Consider the following 21181-nt stretch of genomic DNA (forward strand, 5'->3'; position numbering starts at 1 on the left):
CCCTTCTCCCCTTTGACCTCTCTTGGGTTTCTCCACTAAACTTAGTGTTTAGAGCTGATGATTTCTCTTTTGTTTTTATTTCTGTAGCTTGGTATTTCTCTTGATGAAACAGTCAATGAAAAAGATCTGGATGACTTGTTGTGGATCTTTGGCTGTGAGTCATCAGCAGTAAGTGAAATTAAAAACATGCATTTCTCATATCAACTACTTGAGGTGGTATCAAAGATGGGTTTGCCTCTTATGAGCCTGAGTGTGTGTTTGTGGGGGGGGGCAGGTGTGACATTGGGTGGCCTGCTGTTAAAATTATGCCACCAACTGTCCTTTGCTACCGTGACTGCTGATAGAGGTCTCTGCTATGCACCTGACCTGGACCATGCACCTAGGCTATTTGGAAGGTTGGTTAATGGTATTTAATCAAAACTGTCCCTAATACAGAGATTCATGACATTGGCATGTTGGTTATGTTTATTCTGGGAAAATCATGATATTCACTCATGCAACAGATATTTATTGAAGACCTAATACGTGCCAGTTACTATGCTGGGCCCTGAGGCTAGTGGTGAATTAGACATGATTCCTGCACCCATGGAGCTTATATTGTGATGAGGATTCAAACAAGCACAAGATTCCAGTCTCTGTGATGCTATGATGGGTGATGTCTGAAGATGCTCTTTGAGCACAGAGGGATTTCTCACCAAGATTTGCAAGAAACTGTTCTGAGATCTGAAAGATGAGTAGGAGTTATCTAGACTTAGATGGCATAATTGAAGAGGGAGGTGAAGCCAGAGATGTTCCAGACTGGGAAAAACAGCCACAAAGGCTAGGGGGAGAGAGATTACTGAGAACTAGAAGCTATTCAATGTGACTGAGTTGGTTTCTAAAACAATGAAATAGCAGGGATAGTGAGGAGAAAGTCTACAATCCCATGGAATGAGAATGAAAGAGAGAGCTCTCGGTAGCTACCTAGACCTGTGGCTGGGTGCTAATCACTACAATCTACACAGCCTGGCACATAGAAAGCACTCAATAAATACTTGTTGCATGAATCCGTGACAGGAAGCATTTACTAAAGAAGTTGAAATAGGCTCTAGAGTGTTGAATGTTGCTGTCCTGGCTGTCACTGTCCCCTGTGAGAGAGGACTTTGGTATCAAATAACAAATGTAAATCATATTATTCTCTTTTAAGCTTTAATTAATAAACAGGACTGAGTAAGTATCTTCCCTCCAGAACTCTGCGCTAAACTCCACATGCTTGAGAAATATTTATGGAAGGCCCACTGGAGCCCCTAGATGGCCACACCATCAGCCTGGGGCAGAACAAGGAGCAAGCTGTCAATTTAATCATACATTCTATATATTAAATGGTCTTGGTGCTTGCATTTCACTAGGCTTCTCAAAGATAAAAGAGCAGCGTCAAGTCAGAATACTTACATGAATGTTATCATGGTAACTTTTCTGACAGACTTTTAAAATAATTTACCGGAACTTGCTTCATTATTCAAGGAACATACAGGAGATGTCAACTTTTTTGCAGTAAAAACTCTGCAGCTTTTCTTCTTTTCTGTGGCTGAGGTCAACAGAACTTAAAAGCAGTGCTCTGGAGAACTGCCACAACGCACAACTCCTGACACCTGTCAGCACACCCATGCCAGATGCCGGGGGCAGGGGTGGTAACTCGGTGGAGCAGCTGTGCTAGGGTATTTCTGTTGCTCTGTCAGAATGCATGCTGACCAGAGGCCTGGGTGTCCACACGTGGTTCTAGGCACAATTCCCGCCCTTTAGTTTCTGTGGTTTCTCCATGCAGGAGCTGGTTGCTGAAAGCATGGGTGAGGAACGGAGAGGTATTCTAGCCACTGCCTTGAAGAGAACCAGCCCGTTCCTCACAAATCAAGTGTTCAACAGGTTTGTGTGGTTAGTGTGATTTCTGCATTGTGTGGCTTCTGACTTCAGTGTGACATGGCAAGGTTATTGTGGCTCACTAATAGATCATCACCATAAGCATCCCATTGCTGGTTTGGGCAAAGCACACATTATTTCCTGTTGGCCCAGCCCCCTTGGTGAAGTAACCCCTAATTCTACTCATCAGGAAGAAAGGAGTTTAGTTGCACAGTTACCAGGCTGAAGAGCATACCCAGGAAGTTGACATTTTCTTCTTCCCAACCTTTCCTTCATGCTCACAGGTAGCTTCTTGTCCTGGGCATCAGCTGAGGGTTGTGGGGGTTCCAGGGGCCTTCCCTCTGATGCTCTGTTAGCAGGTTAGCTTGGCCCAGTTTGATCTGTATGTTACAGGCCAATTTCAGTGTGTCTGATTGCTCAGGAGGATATGTGTGGATGCTGATCTAACTGTGTTAGCCTAAGTCATGTGTTTTGTGTTCACAGCTATCACTCAGAAACAAATATTGTTCGATATATGAAGAAACTGGAAAACAAAGACATTTCCCTTGTTCACAGTATGATTCCACTGGTAATTATTATTTTCATTCCCCTTTTCAACCCCACCCTGGTCCCACCTCTTTGGGTGGCATCTAATATGCTGCAAGAGGGATGGGTGGCCACGCTGGGAGATGGACAGGCTGACCATACGGACCACAGGAAGTCACTAATGCAGTATTTTGCCTGTGCTTCTTAAAGGGGTCCTGTACCATGAAGCTCAACAGTTCATCTGAACTCACAGTGAGTATGTCACGTCTGTGAAGAAGGAACTTGTTCCGGCTTGCACATAACCGGAGAAAACTGCTACCGGAACTGTGATTTGACAACTACTTTAATAATCCTTTACCTGGCTGTTCAACAGTCTTGGCAGAAACCTTAGTTTTACCACAACCTGATCACTTAAATTTATGAGTCAAATTATTTTTAAATATTAAAATAATGAACTATATAGTATTTATACTATATAAATCCCTCCCCTCCCCACCCTCTTTTGTTAAACCTGCCACATTGAAAGTTTTTATTTTTGTTAATTTGTAATTGTTAAGCTCAGAAGAAGCTTAAGCCTTCATTCTAGAAAGGGTAGAGATTTGATGTTCTAGTTTATTGTGTCAGCAGAAGACTTGTGTAACCTGCTGCTGTGGCTGGTAAGCATCTCTCCCAAGGTGGGATCCAGTTAGCAGTTACACTGTTCCTTTTATTCCACAGAATTGTTCTGATGTGACAGATCACATCAGGCAAAAGAAATTATTTTATATTGTGACAGGAAGATTTCCTCCATTTGCTTTTCTGTTGTTCTGCTCTGCCTAATTAAGAGACAATCATATATATGGCATTAAGAGTTTGAATAAACTGACTTCTGGCAAGATGGAGGAATAGGTGGACGCACTGTACCTCCTCGTACAACCAAGATTAGAAAACCAATAATTTACAACAATAATTTACTATCAGAATAACACTCAGATCCGGCAGAGGATTTATCTGAATGGAAGCCAAGAAGTTGAAGTAGACGCGTTCATCCGGACTGAGCAGATCAGTCCCACAGGACTCATCCTTTTGAGCGACCAAGAATTAGCCAATCTATCAGATGCGCAGTTCAAAACACTGGTGATCAGAAAGTTCACGGAACTGGTTGATTTGGGACGAAATTTAGATGAAAGAATGCAGATTACCATAAAACAGATGCAGGAAGACACGCGGAGGAGAGCCAATAGTGAAAGGAAGGAATATGAGTCTCAAAACAATACAGTGGACCAGAAGGAAGATAGAATCAACCAAGCAGGAAAGCAGGATGAAATAAGAATTCAAAAAATTGAGGAAAAGATTAAGAGCATCCAAGACACCTTTAAACGTTCCAATATCCGAATTATAGGGGTACCAGAATCGGAAGGGGAAAAGCAACAGATTGAGCACGTATTTGAACAAATAATAAAGGAGAACTTCCCCAATCTGGCAAAGGGAACAGTCTTCCAAGAAATCCAAGAAGCTCAGAGAGCCCCAAAGAAGTTGGACCCAAGAAGAAACACACCAAGGCACATCATAATTACATTAGCCAAGGTAAAAATGAAGGAGAGAATCCTAGAAGCAGCAAGAGGTAAGGGGACAGTCACCTACAAAGGAGTTCCCATCAGACTGTCAGCTGATTTCTCCAAAGAGACCTTACAGGCAAGAAGGGGCTGGAAAGAAATATTCCAAGCCATGAAAGACAAGGACCTACATCCCAGATTGCTCTATCCAGCAAAGCTCTCATTTAGAATGGAAGGGCAGATAAAGTGCTTCTCAGATAAGGTCAAGTTAAAGGAGTTCATCATCACCAAGCCCTTATTTTATGAAATGCTAAAGGGACTTATCTAAGAAAAGAAGATAAAGAAAAGACATGTATAGTAAAAGGACAGCAAACTCACAAATATTAACAACCACACTTAAAGCAAAACCAAAAGAAACTAAGTAAACAATTAGAACAGGAACAGAACCACAGAAATGGAGGGCACATGGAGGGTTAGCAGCAGGGGGGTGGGAGGAGGAGAGAGGGGGAAAAGATATAGAGAATAAGTAGCATAGAATGTATGTTGAAAATAGATAGGGGGAGGGCAAGAATAGTACAGGAAATGTAGAAACTAAAGAACTCATAAGTATGACACATGGACATGAACTAAAGGGGGAAATGTGGGTGGGAGGGGGGTACAGGGTGGAGGGGAGAGAAGGGGGGAAATGGGACAACTGTAATAGCATAATCAATAAAATATATTAAAAAAAAAAAAAAAGAGTTTGAATAAACTGCCCTGGCTGGCGTAGCTCAGTGGATTGAGTGCGGGCTGGGAACCAAAGTGTCCCAGGTTCGATTCCCAGTCAGGGTACATTCCTGGGTTGCAGGCCATAACTCCCAGCAACCACACATTGATGTTTCTCTCTCTCTCTCTCTCTCTCCCTCCCTCCCTCCCTCCCTTCCCTCTCTAAAAATAAATAAATAAAATCTTTTAAAAAATTTTTTAAAAAGTTAAAAAAAAAAGAGTTTGAATAAACTATACTTGAAACAACTCATTGGGTTTCATGGCTATAAATCTATTTCCCATCCTTATTGTCCCTAAAATGATAGAAAAAGGTTATATTTTTGCACAAGTTCCTTTTCTGGGGCTCTGAGACCCAGTTGTAAGAGGAAGACAGTAATAGAACTTACCCTGTAAGATTGTGCTGAGAGTTAAATGAAGGAACACATTTTAAGTGCTGAGAACAGTGTCTGGCACATAGTACGCATTCTGTGTTAGATGCTGGTCATCGTTATCCCCCTCCTCCTCATCAAAGTTAACGTTGTTACTGCTGTTACAATATGGATATGTGCATATGTTTTCTCCTTTCTTGCTCTTCAGCCAATTACCTGGAGTGAATTTGCCAACATCCACCCCTTTGTGCCTTTGGACCAAGCTCAAGGGTACCAGCAACTTTTCCGAGAGCTTGAGAAGGATTTGTGTGAGCTCACAGGCTATGACCGAATCTGTTTACAGCCTAACAGGTAAGGGGGTTTCTTCTTCTGTCATGTTAGTTATTGCTTTTGGTGTTAACACCCATCTTAAAATTTAGAGGTTTGAAATAACAAATAATTTTATATCATTCTGAGAGCTGAGTGGACAGTTGCACTCATTGGGGAAGATGACTAGAGGCCTAAAGTGGCCTCATTCACATTGCTGAGAATTTAGGGATGGGCTGTGGGCAGGGAGGAGTTAGTTGAGGATGTTGACCTGGGTCTTGGTTCTTCCCTATGTGGACCTCTCTGTGGTTGCCTGAGCTTCCTTACAGAATCATGTCAGGTTTCAAAGCAGAGTGCTCCATGATGGCAGGATGTGGGAGCTGAAAACCTCGAGGCTCAGCCTCCGCAGCTACTCAGCCTTCCTTCCAGAGCATTCTGTCTGTGAAAGCAAGTTACAGGGCCAGCCCAGGATGAATATGAATGGGGACAACACCCAGTGTGAATGTTGAGGGTCATGGCTCCTTGTGTGACATCTTTGGAAACTAGTTACTCCACCTCAGTGATGTCAAGCACACATGTTAAATCCTGTGAAGCAGCAATATCTCAATCAAGCAGGGCCAGGAGAACCTGGATCCTGGCTTGTTCTGCCACTAATTATGAAAGTTCTCTTTCCCTCTTCTGGCCTTGGTATTTTTGTCTGCAAAGTAAAAACTTTGAAGAACAGTGGTTTTCAAACACAGAGAGCTCTAGCAACATCTCCTGGGTACTTGTCAAAAATACAAATTCCTGGGTCCCACCCCAGAGCTACTAATTACAATCTTCAGAGCTTGAGACAAAAAAATCTTTTATTTATTTATTTATTTATTTATTTATTTATTTATTTATGAGAGAGGGGAAGGGAGGGAGAAAGAGAGGGAGAGAAACATCAGTGTGTGGTTGCCTCTTGTGCTCCCCACGCCAGGGACTTGGCCCCCAACCCAGGCATGTGCCCCAACTGGGCATCAAACTAGCAACCCCCTGGTTCACAGGCCTGCACTCAATCCACTGAGCCACAGCAGCCAGGGCAAATCTTTCTTTTTAAGGAGCAACAAAGTGATTCTGATATACAGCCAATTTGGAATCCATTGTGTTTGGGATCACTCTGTCGTCATGGGAATGCATAGATAGATAGACAGACAGACAGACATGTTATCAGTGTTGAGTTAACATCCTAGGATATTTTCAGGAGAGGAGTTGGTATCTACCCCTAGGTTCTCTACCTCCCACTAGTCCAAGTGTAATTCTGTACCTCAGCATTGGCATCACCTAGGATCTAGTTAGAAATGCAGAATTCCGACTTTATGATACAAAAATCAAATGATTTAAAAACAGACATTTATTGCCTCACTTTCTGAAACAAAGCAATCAGGTCTTAATCAGATATAACTAGGCTCTGCCTACTGTTTTGTAACAAAGCCATGTACTTTGTAAAAATAATATACCCTACAAAACACAAGCCACTGAGAAAGAGGGCATGTGGCAAATGAAAGGACATGGAGATCTTTTAATAATAGCCTCTCAAACCTCATTACATAAATAGGAGGGAACTGACATTCATGAAACTCAGACTTCAGTATACTTTCATCAAAATGTCATCATTCAGCTTTTTTTTTTTAAGTATGAGAGGAACCTGATTGAATTCTTAACCTCAGTCAATGATACTTTATATTAAATGTTGACAATGAGAAAACTTTGCCCTCTAGTGATGGAATATGAACATATTTTCAGTGTTATATTGGAGAGTAATTTTTAAGACCAACTTTTAAGTCATTCCTGTTGCAGTAAATTGAGGTCTGAGGTCCCAGCCAGAGTCCCCAGAAGGTTGACCTAAGGACGAGAAAGCTTGCCTTCCCTTAAAGCAATGGTTTCCCAATCTTGCCTGGAAATTAGACTCACATGGTGAGTTTATAAAAGTTCAGATGTCCAGATCACAATCCCAGATTCAGTCATAATCTTAATGCGGAAAGACGGTGAGGAAAGGGACCCAAGCGGGAGTATTTCTTTAAAGCTCCCCAGCTGATTCCAACTTGCAGACAAAGTTGAGAATCACTGTCTCAGAAGTTTCCCTTGTTTTCCTCTGTATACCCCATGTGCTTTCTCTGTCCTCCTCTCCTCACTCATGGGACTGGCAGCCAGAGTCAGTTGCCCATGTCAGTCTTGCAGGAGGAAAAAAGATCTTTATCAGCATGTAGTTGCTGGCAGTGATGCCTTCTCCAGCTCCAGAGATTCCCAGATAGAGCACGTATTTCCAAGAGAGTGACAAGGGCTGTTGGGTCCTGGATGAGGGATATTATTGGTCCTCATAAGTGGGTGCTGTCATAGGTGGGGACATGCCACCTTGTTCTTTGTTGGAAAAAAAAAAGGGGGCCCAGCTTCCAGTGAGCGGGGTGATTTGATGTCATCATTTGGGGAAAAGAGGAAGGAATGCACTACATATTCTATATGTGAGTGATTTGTTACAACTCTGTCTCGATTTAATTTTGCTAATGTTCTCTCCACAAGTGGAGTCACCAAAAAGATTTTGAATCTAAAAATATTTCCTTTCCCTTTTTGTTATTTTGTGAAAATGAAAAGATAGTTATGGGGTAAGTTTTAGGAAGTAATATTTTTATTGTTGTAAAACATACATACTGTAAAATTGACCACTTTACCCATTTTTAAATGCACAATTCAATGGCATTAAGCACATCCACTGTGTTGCACACCCATTACCACCAGCCTTCTCCAGGACTTTATCTTCGTTAACCGAAGCTTTGCACCCATTAAACAATAACTCCTCATTTCCCTCTTTCCCAGCTCCTGGCATCCACAATTCTGTTTTCTGTATCTATTAATTTGACTTTTCTGGGTACATCATCTAAGTGAAATCTTGCAAAATTTGCCCGTTTGTCTTATTTCAGTTAGCATAATGTCTTCAGGGTTCATCTATGTCGTAGCCTGTGTCAGTATTTTCTTCATTTTTTTCTTTTTTCTATCATTGTTAAGGCTGAATAATATCTCATTGTATGTGTATGCCACATTTTGTTTGTCCATTCATTGATGGACTTTTTAACCTTTTCGCTGTCAAGGATAATGCTGCTGTGAACACTGGTGTACAAACACCTGTTTGAGACCCAGCTTTCAATTATTTTGGGTATACACCCAGTTGTGAATTTGTTGGATATCTCTGTTTAAGTTTTTTGAGGAACTGCCATATAGTTTCACACATCTATGCACAGGCATAGATGGAAGGGGGTATACGAAAGGATAGACACTCGAACATTTATCTCTAGGTGGTAGAATTGCAAATAACTTTACTTTTTGTCCTTATACTTTTTTAGATTGCCAAAACAGTTTTAAATTGTGATATGTGTGATTTATACAACAAAAAGTTAATTTTGTCATGGAGAACATATGTATTGTGAAACAATTAAATGTATGACAAGATGGTTTACAGGCTGATTTCCACCTGGGTCTCTTCCCGAGGGCTTCTCCATCAGCTGATGCCATGATGGTAACGGCCTTGAGGCTTGCCCTGGGTTTGGAGGTATACCCCTCAGCCTTCCTTAGCAGCAACCAGTACTCATAAGTAAAGTGAGGACAAAGGAGTCATGCTCAGTTCTCAGTTCAAGTTCTATAGGATAAAGTAATATTTAAGATCTTGTGGATTCAACAGACAGCTTTCTGGTTCCAAAATGCCTCAGTAGGAGAAAAGCAATTTTCAGGCAGGAACCTGCGTGTTTCTGCACATGACCTTCATGCCTGTTTCTGGGCCCTTCCATATACTGTCTTCTGATCTAGTGTGGTTCTGTGTTATGCTCACAGAAAGCTTTTGTTCTTTCTCTCTGTCTCTAACAGTTCCTGCCTAGATATAGACTGCCGCAGGGACTTTCTGTTCAGTGGATTATTTCCTGAAGGGAATTCAGCCCTCAAAGGAAAGGTTAGAACCAGCAACATGAGAGGCCTGTAAAGAAAGCTCTGTTATATGGCTTCCTCCTTAAGTGATGATGTAGGTTTCTCTCCTACACAGCAAGAAAGGGAATGTAATTGATTTGATTGAGATTTACTTGATGAATGGCCAATAAATATAGATGATAAGATTTTATATCCACAAATTGTGGCATGAAAGGAAAACCTTTGTTCCTGTAGCCAGGTCTTCCCTTGGTCTTTCTGTTTTCTGGGATAGTTAGATCCCAAAGGTGTTCAAAGGATTTGAAACAAAAATGTCACGAAGCTTGTCACTATTTTTCCTCTTTATTTGCTTAATCTACAAACCCGAACTGCTTTCCGAACAGCTTTTCCAGTTCAGTGGAGTATATAATCAAACAACATTTAGTTACCTTTCGTTTCCTGTTGTGCCCCTCGAGGCTGTTTCAGCTTGTTTCTCACTGTGCAGCTGCACTCGCAGACTCAGGCAGCACAAACATGCTCTAGGAACTGGTGGTGGGTGTGGATTATACATAATGCCATATTTAAGGCAGACAGAAACAGTAATTAACACCTTCCAAGGATATCTAAAATGAAAGACTATCTAAAATTATTATTAGCTCGCTTGGCTTGTAAGAGTGAGGAAGTTGTTTTTATGTTTAAAAGCTGCAAGCTGTAACCGTGAATGTAGATAGACCTGGCAGTTGCTTCACCGAAACCTCCTCCCAGGAAGGTTCGTAAGTGGAGGTGTGTGTGAACAGGCATAGTCAATGGCCCTCAAACTGTGTTGTGCATGTGGGGGGATGCGGGGTGGCAGGGGGGGTGGTGGTAGTGGTGGTGGTGGTGGTGGTGGTGGTGGTGGTGGTGTTTGTTAAGTTACTAAGCCCCTCCTCCAGAGTTTCTGATTCAGTGGTCTGGGCGAGGCCTGAGAATTTGTGTTTCTAACAAATTCCCAGATGATGCCGGTGTGCTGGTTTGGCTGCCACACTGTGAAACCACTGGGTTTGCAGGGTTCTCAGTCCAGGCTGTGTGTTTGAGTTACATGGGGAGCCTTGAAGAATACTGATGCTCCAACCAGCCCCCTGGCCACTGACCGCACCCCCAAAGTAAACTAGTTACATCAGAATCTCCTGTGGTGGAGCCCCAGGCATCACAGCTCCCCAGCTGATTCTCAGGTGCACAGCTGGGTTGGAGAGCACATTGGCCTGGAGGAACCGCAAAGAGGACTGAATTTTGAAACTGGCCTTTGAGTTCACCACAGGTCCACATGCATAGTTTACAGCAGAGAGTCAAACGCCTGATAATTGCCCTTTCTGCTCCTTTCCTGAGCTCATGATTGACGTCATTGGTCATCTCTGGTATGCTTTCCTACTGAGCCCAGTGCAGCTTCAGAATCCTCCCCTACAGGGCAGTTGCGGGCAGGCAGTGGGTCAGGTACCAGAGACTTCTTCTTTTAATGAGAGCTTTTTTAAAAAAGATTTTATTTATTTATTTTTATAGAGAGAGGGGGAGGGAAAAAGAGGGAGAGAAACATAGATGTACAAGAGGGTGACCTGGCCTCCAACCCAGGTATGTGCCCTGACTGGAAATCAAAGTGGTGACCTTTTGGTTCGAAGGCCCACACTCAGTCTCCTAGGAACTGAATTTCCAGAGACACTCAGAATACTGGGAAGAAAACGAAGGGTGAAGGATGAAGAGCCATTTTGGGGGAAATGTAAAGCAGTGGGTAGAAGGGTCTTGCGCCCCCCAATTTCCTGAACTCTAAAAAGTGTAATTTGATGTTTGTAGTTTGTAAGGCTCTCAATCAGAGGTTCTCACGCTTGCCTGCATCCCCAGAATTCTGATTCAGCATGACTGAGCAGGTGCTGAGAATTTGCATTTCAACAAATTCACAGGTGATGCTGATGCTTTTGTTTGGGCATCTCCAGTTTCAGAAGCTTTAAGGTAGTCTTCTGGTATCAGAAAGGTTAGAACCTCTGGATTTATCCAGGTGTTTCTTGACCAGAATTCAAAGGTTAAATGTAGAATTTGCCTTATATCAAAATAGATACAGCTTGGTAAGAACATTTCAGAATGACATGTTGAGGGGATTTTATTTTAAGCTTATAGGAGTAGAGACCCAGGTAGTGTTTGGGGTTCTTAAGGTATGCAACAATTTGATTAAAATCCTATTCCTTCCAAGGTATGTGCACTGGTAAAGTGTCAGTCACCCTGTTTATCCGATCTGTAAGACAGGAATCAGGCCCTAAGCATTGTCCCATTGTGTCATGGTTTTGGGTTCAATTTTCGATCTGGGCACATGCAAGGGTCAACCACTGGGTACGTGAATGTTTCTCTTTTTCCCTCTCTCCCTCTCCCCTACTCTCTCCCTCTCTCTCTCTCTAAGGAATTAAACAACAACAACAACAACAACAACAACAAGGGGGTGGGCATCAGGCACCAATCTTTACTTAATTTTCTTGTGAGTGTTTTTTATGACGTTACCATAAACTGATGTGGGCCATTTCCACACAGGGTCTATTTTGATCATTTTACTTCTTTCCATAATGTCAGTTTTTTAGCTAATGTTTCCCTTGGATCATTTTTGCTCCCGACCACTTGTTGGTGTTATTTTTAAAGTAAAGAAGGGTTTCAATGAGGGGAGTTTGGCATCAAAGTGTCCAACATCAATATATTACTTATCATAAGAAATTTTTAAAAAGATTTCATTTATTTTTAGAGAGAGGGGAAGGGAGGGAGAAAGAGAGGGTGAGAAACATCAGTGTGTAGTTGCCTCTCATATGCTCCTTACTAGGGACCTGGCCTTCAACCCAGGCATGTGCCCTGACTGGGAATTGAACCAGGGAACCCTTGGTTTGAAGTCTGGCATTCAATCCACTGTGCCACAGCAGCCATGGCATCATAAGAAATTTAATAGTGTTTCTTTCTGGGGATGAAGCTAGGAACAATGGGAGGGGTTGCTTTTGTTGTTTTCACCTTAAGCTTCATATTCTTTGGCACTGATGTGAATTTTAAAATCACTTGAATGCATTATTTTTATAATAAAAGTATTAATTCATCTGTGAATTAGGTGGCATATCCTCATGTGACAGATGAGGCAGCTAATATCCAGAGGACTGATTTGCTCTGGGCCCAAATGCTTGAAAAGGGGCAGCAAATCAAGGAAGGCTTTGCTGTTAGAGGCAGGAGAAACTCCAGGATGGCTACAGCAACTATCTCTTCGTTAGACCTGCCTTGGAATGAGTGACTTTAAGGTGCTGTGTTGCAGGAGAGATTTGACACCCCCACATACAGGTTTCTGGTTGCAAACAACAGAAAATACCTTGGGTTAACTTAAGCAAAAAGGCAATTTACAGAGAAGATATTGGGTGTTTCTCAGATGGAAAAGCTGGGGAATGAGGCTTCAGAAGGGAGCAGGACCTAAGGGAGGCTGGCCGCAGAGGCCAAATCAGGGTCAGTCACTCTAGGGGGAGAGTACCCATCTACCACCTCTGTGGAAAATCTGCGACTGTACATTTCTTGGATTACTCTCCCCAGATTCATTAGGTCCCAGGCTCACGTAGCCTATGTCCTGAGACTGGGTCACACATCCAGCACCTTGTTAAAGGGTAGTGATTGGGAATGTCTGGTCCCTTTCTGCTTCCATGGGGGATTTAGAAAATTTAGCCTTTCCCCTAGGCTCACACAAAAGGGGAAATTCCGTCAGATAGTAAGGGAATGAAGGTTATGTGTTCCCATATACACACCCATAAAAACAGCGACAATGAAAACCCAGCAAATTTCCAATATCCTAATGTAATCCATTCTTTGTATTTCTAAGCACATTTACATATCTGATCATCACAGCACCATTTTCTAATTGCGTTGTCCATGTGTTTTAGTTTGTTGGATGTACAGTTTGCAGATATTTTCTCCTAGTCTATAGCTTGTCTTTTCATCCTTTCAACAGGGTCTTTTGCAGATCAAATTTTTAATGTTAATGAAGTACAATTTATCAATTTTTCCTTTTATGAATTGTTCTTTTGATTTTTTAAAAAGATTTTATTTACTTATTTTTAGAGAGAGGGGAAAGGAGGGAGAAAGAGAAAGAGAGTAACATCATTGTGTGATTGCCTCTCAGAGCTCCCCACTGGGGACCTGTCCCACAACCCAGGGACAACCCAGGGCACAATCCATGTGCCCTGACAGGGAATTGAACCAGCGACCTTTTGGTTTGTAGGCTGGTGCTCCATCCACTAAGCCACACCAGCCAGGGCAATAAAACTTAAAAAAAAAAAACATACTATAAGAAACTTCTTAGGAAATTTAAGTATTACTAGAAATAAAATAGGCCCACTGACCTGTAACAGCTTTAAAACACCTCTCTGAAATCACACACCAAACGTTGCCATCAGTGTGTAGACTCGAATGGTGTGTTACAAACTGTACAATGATTTCCAGTGGAATATCTAGAGAAAATTAAAACAAGAATAGATCTGGTAAACCTAAATAGTTGATAATTTTTTTTATTATACAGATCTTGAATTCCTGGCACCAAAGTTTAAAAACATTGGGATATGTAACATGATCATGTTTTCTAGGGTGCATTTTTAATGCCCTTTGATGAGTACAAATGCAACATCCTACTTGAGAGCACAAACACTGTTTTCTCAGTACAATTAAAATAAGATTCAGCAGCTGTCTTGGTGACTGCTGGGATTCACCTTAAACCTGAGTTATAGCATATTCTGCAGCAGATGGTTTCTGTTACTTTTTCAATAAAAATAGCAGCTGTAATATTCTATTGTCAAATATTCCGATGCAGCCAACTTCTGAGAAATTTCTTATGGTGTCTCTAAAGTCAGCTACCACATTCCTTAAGCAGAATATAGAGAGGTTATTTCATGAGTTCAAGGCTGACTTCTGTTATGTGCATACCAGTGACAAATGTACACAGGAACTGACCCAAAAAGTCTTTTTACAGGATACAGTTGATTTATAATCTTAATTTACATAAAGTTTTATTCTTAAGAAGTGCTATGCTTTCCACCTGTGACTACTGGCCATGCATATTCTGCAAAATCATCTAGAAGAGCTGCCCCGTTCCCTCTTCATCATAGATAGACATATCTTCTGCAATTATATTTCTAAAACCCAGCAGAAGGTTCCAAGTGTCCCTTGTGTTTGAGCTTGTGTGATGGTCCAATAAAAATTTGTTCTAAAGATCTAAAAATTTAACCATTAGAACTAAACTACAGTATTTCTAAATCTCAAACTTTTTGCCCAGGTTCTTAGCAAAGATAAGGTAAAATGACAACACTTTTTGAAGTCTTTTGTGTCCTTAAACTCTTGTCCTAATCTTGGCAAAAGATCTGAACTATGACCTTAGACCTGTTATGGGATCTTCAGATTCTACCATGCACTCCCCATTCTCCACTCTCTCTTTTTTCTTCCCTAAATTCACATTGACTGGCTGCCCTGAATTTCTACACTTTAGAAAATATATATAAAAAATAAAAATATATATACATATATACATTATTTATTTATTTTTAGAGAGAGGAGAAAGGAGGGAGAAAAAGGAGAGAAATAATGATGTGCAACGGAAACATTGATTGGTTGCCTCTCACAAGCCCCCAACTGGGGACCCAGCCTGCAACCCACGCATGTGCCCTGACCAAGGATTGAACCAGCAACCTTTTGGTTTGCAGGCCAGCACTCAATTCACAGAACCACACCAGCAAGGGCTGAATTTCCACACTTAAGATGACATACTGTTACTACTAATAGGGTCTAGGTTTAAATCATCACAAAACTGTCGAATCCCATCAACTCGAATTTATTTTCCCCTGGGAATCGCTGTACATGTTCTAGCTTCTTCTAGTCTACAGATTTCTCTGGATTCTTTGTAGAATGAGTCTGGGTTATGGAAAAAGCTGTCTGTAGTTTTCACTCATTCTGTACTAAACAGTATCACATGCAGCAGTTCTTTCACCAGCCTGTGTAAATGCCATGACTGGAGCACCTTGCTTTTCTAAAATAGTTCAGTCTTATGCTCACTGGGCACTTCCGTGGGTCTGAGGCTGTCCATGCACTGGAGTCCTCCTTGCTGTGGCTGGCTTTGCAGGTCCAGGCCCACACCTTCTTCCTTTGAAGAGGTGTCTGAAATCCACACGGAGTAGTTTTCTGATGGTCTCTTAATCTGGGTTATGAAAATAAGCACTTATCTTTCATAAAATTTTCTCACCAACAGGTGGCACTAATAATTCCCCTTAGTTTACTAGTACCCCAGTAGTAAGCCCTGTGTGGCATTATGATCTTATCTTTTACACTTTGAGTCAGAACATAGCTGATTTTAAGAGTGTCTTAGGAAAAAGAAAATCCAGCATTTCTGAACAAGTCTGTAGCATATCGGCTCTCTTGAATTACTGGCTCATAGATCTAGTGTCATCTCCTTTTATTCCCACTTTAAACACCTTGGTTAGTCTCCCTGCAAAAGAAGGTGACTAGCAGTCATGAGAAAAACACAGAGGGGAATACAGAATCCGTTTGTGGAGGCCCCTTCCCATAGGGGAAAGGATGACTTTGGCGGAAGGCTTTATGGAAGAGATAAAACTTGAGTTGGACTAGTTGAAGAATAAGTGGAGGAGTTTGGCTGGTGGGAGGGTGGAGGGAGGTGAATTCAGGTTGAGGGCTGTAGAGGTGCTCTTTCTAATGCTGTGGTAACTTCCACAGTGCCTGCCTTTCAAAGAGGTTAGGGTTGCTGCTTCCCTGATGACGAAGAAGGTAGTGATGGAGATGAAGATGACAATGACGACAACACTGGTGATAGTTGCTAGTACTTAATGAGTGTGTTTCCCTTGTGCCAGGCACTGTGATAAGCACTCTCCCATGGGTCATGTCATTGCTCATCGCATCTGCCCTTCGATATGGGCACAGTTATCTCTGTCTTAGAGATGAGAACACAGAGGCACAGAAAGCCTGAGTAACTAGTGGTATGAGGGTTTGCTGAAGTGTGGCATATTCATTTTCCTGTTTTCAAAGTAAAAAAATCAACTGAGCAAAACTAGTTTGTCAGAAGCCTAGAAAACACATCAGCGTTTACTCTCTTCCTTGGGAGAGAGCAGAGAGAGGCAAAGCAAAGCTCACTCGGTGTGGGTGACAAGGAACTGAGTGCCCCTGGTCGTTTGGAGTCAGGCCTTCTTCCACATGTGCCTGCACCTCCTTGTTCTGTCCCTTAGACAAGGGCTCTGTGAAGGGAAGCCCGTGATTGCCCCCACAACTCTCAGAGGAGTGCACTGCTCACCAGGGGGGTATGGGGCTCATGGACACAGGCTGCCTTGCACCAAGGACTCCAGTCGTCACTATTGCTTATTTCTGACCTCAGTTTCTTCACATGCAAAATGGGGTAATGGTACCTACCTCTTGGGGGTATAGGATGGATTAGATAGGGTGACATAAAATGTTGGTGGCAACAACATCACGGCCACCACTTACCTGCGCTTACTCCTTGCCTAATGCCTGGTCATCAATTCTGCCATCTCCTACACCAAACCATCAATATCCCTACACTGGTCCACAAGCATTTCAGGTTCAACTGGTTTCATGTTCCTTTCTCTCAAAATAATATTCTTGTCTCGCCACCATGCTGTACACCTGAAAATAATACGAAATAATATCTAATGTAAACTGTAATTGAAAATTGAAAAATAAGATTTAAAAAAACTTTCCAATGCTCAAAATTTTAGCTTTTAGGTAAGAAATAAGAGAAGGTTTATCTAATTTATTCTTAAGCCTTGTCCTTTTAGAGTATGATCTCAGTATTACTGGGTGACCAGAAGGGATGAATGCCAAGCCACTGGGTCTTCCACTGAGTCCAATGGTGGTGCAGTTTTGCAAATGGAATATGTATATTTTGAATGGGATGAGAAATCCTATTACTCACTTCCCTTTCCTCCCTGCAGAGTGTACTGAGAACATTAAGTAACAGTTTATGGTTGACTCAGCATCACTCACTGGGATGTTATTCGTTAAGTGTGCTCTGAAAGTGGGACCCTAAGGACTGTTTTGATGGGTATGGACAGCCGCTGGCAGCTGTGTGCATCTGGGGCCTGGGCAAGTCGGTCCGAGACTGGCAGGAGTGGTGCCACGTTCAAAGTGCATAGTTCCTTTGGGGCAAACTGATCATTGACTAAGTGGTTGGTGATATTAAGAAATCATTGGTTGTGGTTTTAGATGCGATATGCATATTGAAATTTGAATTGATGATATGATTGAGTTTTGCTCGAAAATAACCTAATTTGGAGTGAGGAGGGTTAGTGAGAGATAGAATTGGAAACAAGATTGATCAAAATCCAATAACTGCTGTGAAAGCTGGGTGACAGGTATATGGCAGTTCCTTATATTCTTTGCTCTATTTTTGCATAATTTTGAAATTTTCCATAATAAAAAAGATTTTTTAGGTTCATGGTTCTGAGTGAGGGTGGAAAGGCCCCCCTTTGAGTAGGAGTGGAGGAGCTGTAGTGTGCAGACTTGGTGCAGTTCAAGTCCCGTGGGCTTATCAGAGACCCACTGTGAGCTTTCCTTGGTGTCTGAGAGTGACCTTGTGTCACATGTCGGTGAGCACGCAGCCCGTGTCCCGTGAATACTGAATGAATAAATGAAAGCAAAAAGGCCCAAAGCCCTGACCTTCTCTTCTTGTCTTTGCAGTGGAGCCCAGGGGGAATATACTGGGCTGGCCACTATCCGAGCCTACCTAGAAGGGAAAGGCGAGGGACACAGAACGGTGAGTATGGACAGGCACTGTGTGCTCACCACGGGGGGGGGGGGGGGGGGGGGGGGGGGGGCGGGGCAGCATGCCTAGCTCCCTGGGGTCCCTTTCGTTCTGTCACACAATCCCTCTAAACCTTCTTGGAAGCAGCTGCAGGAACATATAATCAAGAAGCAAATTTCTGTGGGTTGGCCATTATGATTCTTGCCTCCAAGACACTTCACTGGACCATTTCGAGGGGAAACATGCGGAGATAAAGGCTTTTGCTCAGACCCTGTCTGTAAAAGTCAGTCAGTTGGCTGTGAAACTGCTCTCCCGAGGGAGCGAAGGGAGTAAAGGGCTGGAATGCGCCACTCCAAGCCTCCTCTCCTTGGCTCAGCCCCAGCCCCAGGCCTGCACAAAGGTCAGAGACTGAGCTTCAATTCTTCTGTAACTCCTACTGTACCTAAGCACAGTTCTGGTCATATGTGGGCTCAAAAAATATTAATGGAGTCAATAAATGCTCTATTAAATGACTTTCAGCTCTAAGCACCAAAAAAAAGACATGGAACAGAGTTCTTAGTTCTGCTTTATCATTTGCTTTAGGTATGAGAGTCTAGTCTCCAGGGTCCAAGCTATCCTTGGGGGCCCTCGTAGGTTCCAGCAGGTACTAATGGGCCCAACAAGACCCCCTGATCTCCAGAAGCAGTCCTTTAGCAGTTGGTCTGATACAGGCTTCACGTGGTGGCTGAAGGAGGTCTGTGTTCTGGGGCCTTCACTCTGGCGACAACAAATGCTGAGCTAGTACTTCCACTGAATTCAGAGGTGGGTTCTTAGAAGGAGCAGTGGGTAGAGGTGAAGTGCAGGACGAAAGCGTCTGCCCGTTCCAGGAGAGTTACAGAAAGGGGCGCTCGGATGGTTCTGGCTGCCTAAGTAAGTGGGATGTGATAGGCGGTGGCCCAATCTGAGTCCATTCCTGGTTTTATTAAAACCGGGATTGTTTATGGCTAGTTGCCTGGATTTTGCAATTAGAGAATTTAAAAACTGTTTCACTTCTTTCAAAAAGGGGAGGAAATAAGACCATTTTCTCTCTCATTCCCTTGCTTTTTCATTCTGATTCCATAGGTGTGTTTTCCCAGACATTTGATGTGGCCGGGGAACAGACTTGATTTTCAAAGATCTTTGAAAACGAAGACATTCGCTAGTTGAATACGTTATCGAATCCTGGCTACAGGCGAGGCACTGTGCGCGCCAGTCCAGAGACACAGTCCCTCAAGTTCCAACTGGGTTTTTTTTCACTTGCATTTTCTTGTGGTTTTGAATTCCTCAGCTTTCTAAGGAAGGGTTAGTTTAGAACTATATAATTGTTTTTGGACCACAGAGTCTCAGCACTGTCATAGAATCGGAAAGGAAATGTTGAGGCTCCAGTAGTCCAGTGAAAGGATAATAACAGACAACTGATATTAAAAGTTCCCTCTTTTGTTTTTCCCCCTTGGCCTCCCTGTACTGAGGTAGCCCCTGGAGCTCCTTGTCAGTGATTACGCTCTTTAACCACGGGACATCTGGGGCCCCTGGGGAAGGATCTGTTCATCCTGTGTGGCCAGCTCCACGATGCTCCCCTCCCTGACCCCACTCGGCCCCTGCTTTATGGTATTCATAGAAGGCCAGCGAAGAGCTAATGACAAAGGGCAAGCTAAAATCCAGGTTCCATCACTCTGTGATGCTTCTCACCCCTTGTTGTTCTCCAGTTCTCCAGTTTGGCAACCAGAAGTATCTGAGAATGTCCATAAGCTGGGGCCAGGCTGGAAAGGGCAAAGAGGAAGGCTGAGAGACCTTTTGATTGGGCCTTCCTTCTGTGACCCACAGATTCTTTCCAGCTCCTTTACCCTCTCTTCGTGTTTTCCAGTCCTCCTTTCTCTCTCTGTGTCCTTGCATGTGCTGTTTCTTCTCGCCCAATGGGCCACGGTGCTGTCACTGCTGTGTCGTGAGGACTCTCCCATCCTGGAGGACAGAGAGGAGCTGGCGCCGCATTTTAGGCAGGGAAGGTGGCCCAGTCACTGAGTCTGTAGAAATACACAACCCATACCTTTGGAAATGTTGGCATCCTCTTTAGATTAAAGATTTTAATTAAAGCCAACTTTTTTAGTCAGAGAGGAAGAAATGACTGACTGACACCAGCGAAGTCTGAGACAGCTGCTCCAGCACAGTAGACTCATGGAATCCAGTCAGATGAGAAGTGTGGGGAGGTCATGTGCCACAGAAACACCCAGGCTCCTGATGCTCCTCTTGTTTTAAGCTATTTTTGGAAGCTTTTTTCACTTTGCCCTTAGGTTAAACTTCAGGGGTTCCCAAAATGTAACAGCCAAGTTCTTGATTTACCAGTTTAATTTGGAAGAATGCAAATTTATTTAACAAATTCTTGTATCACAAGCATCATGTGCCTGGCAGTGTCCTAAACACTTTGTAACAACTCAGCTTGCCAGTCAGGTTTGCTAGTTAAAGACTGAATTTCCTGTACAAAGGAAAAACATTGATACACACACACACACACACACACACACACACACACACACAAAACCCCACCAAAGACACCTCCCCAAAACCTGTATATACTTTTCCTAATTTCCTGAGGAAAAGTAATGGCTTTTGGTTGTTCAGTTTTTACCATCAGTGAGAAATTGGTTTCTGTTGCCAAGGAGCATCCCCCCTGAATCCTTCAAGGGTGAGCTGAGCTGTGTTGGGTCTACACCAGACACACTGGGGACTTGGTGAAATACACCATTTTCAAATGGGCATCAATGTACCAACGTGGTTTGGTTTGGGATAAACTAAAACATCAAATCTATGTCCTGTTGTTTCCATGTCCCTCATAACACCACAATTCTAAATGTGAAAAAGTTAACATTAAAAAAAATAGTTTCCTAAATCTATATAGGAAATCAGAAGTGTCTAACAGCAACATAGAAAAGAATCATTGACAAAACCACCGAGACTTTTTTCTTTCTGCTCCTTTTTGTGTCAGAATGTGCACTGGTTTTCCGTGGCTACTGTAACAAATTACTACAAAATTAGTAGCTTAAAATAATACAGATTTATTTTCTTACAGTTAGTGG

General features: G+C 42.6%; 1 protein-coding gene across 3 annotated transcripts in view; it reads left to right on the forward strand.

The window, feature by feature from the left end:
• The window catches only part of GLDC (glycine decarboxylase), an 82841-nt gene that overhangs the window by 35495 nt on the left and 26165 nt on the right, over nt 1–21181 (forward strand). For all 3 annotated transcript variants that reach the window (XM_036021652.1, XM_028530091.2, XM_036021653.1), the window contains 6 exons: nt 88–168; nt 1805–1902; nt 2380–2464; nt 2632–2673; nt 5298–5440; nt 18029–18104. In XM_036021652.1, coding sequence (XP_035877545.1) covers nt 88–168; nt 1805–1902; nt 2380–2464; nt 2632–2673; nt 5298–5440; nt 18029–18104 — 525 coding nt within the window. The remainder of the gene's footprint in view (nt 1–87; nt 169–1804; nt 1903–2379; nt 2465–2631; nt 2674–5297; nt 5441–18028; nt 18105–21181) is intronic.

Source organism: Phyllostomus discolor, chromosome 3, assembly GCF_004126475.2.
Source record: "Phyllostomus discolor isolate MPI-MPIP mPhyDis1 chromosome 3, mPhyDis1.pri.v3, whole genome shotgun sequence".
NCBI lineage: Eukaryota > Metazoa > Chordata > Mammalia > Chiroptera > Phyllostomidae > Phyllostomus > Phyllostomus discolor.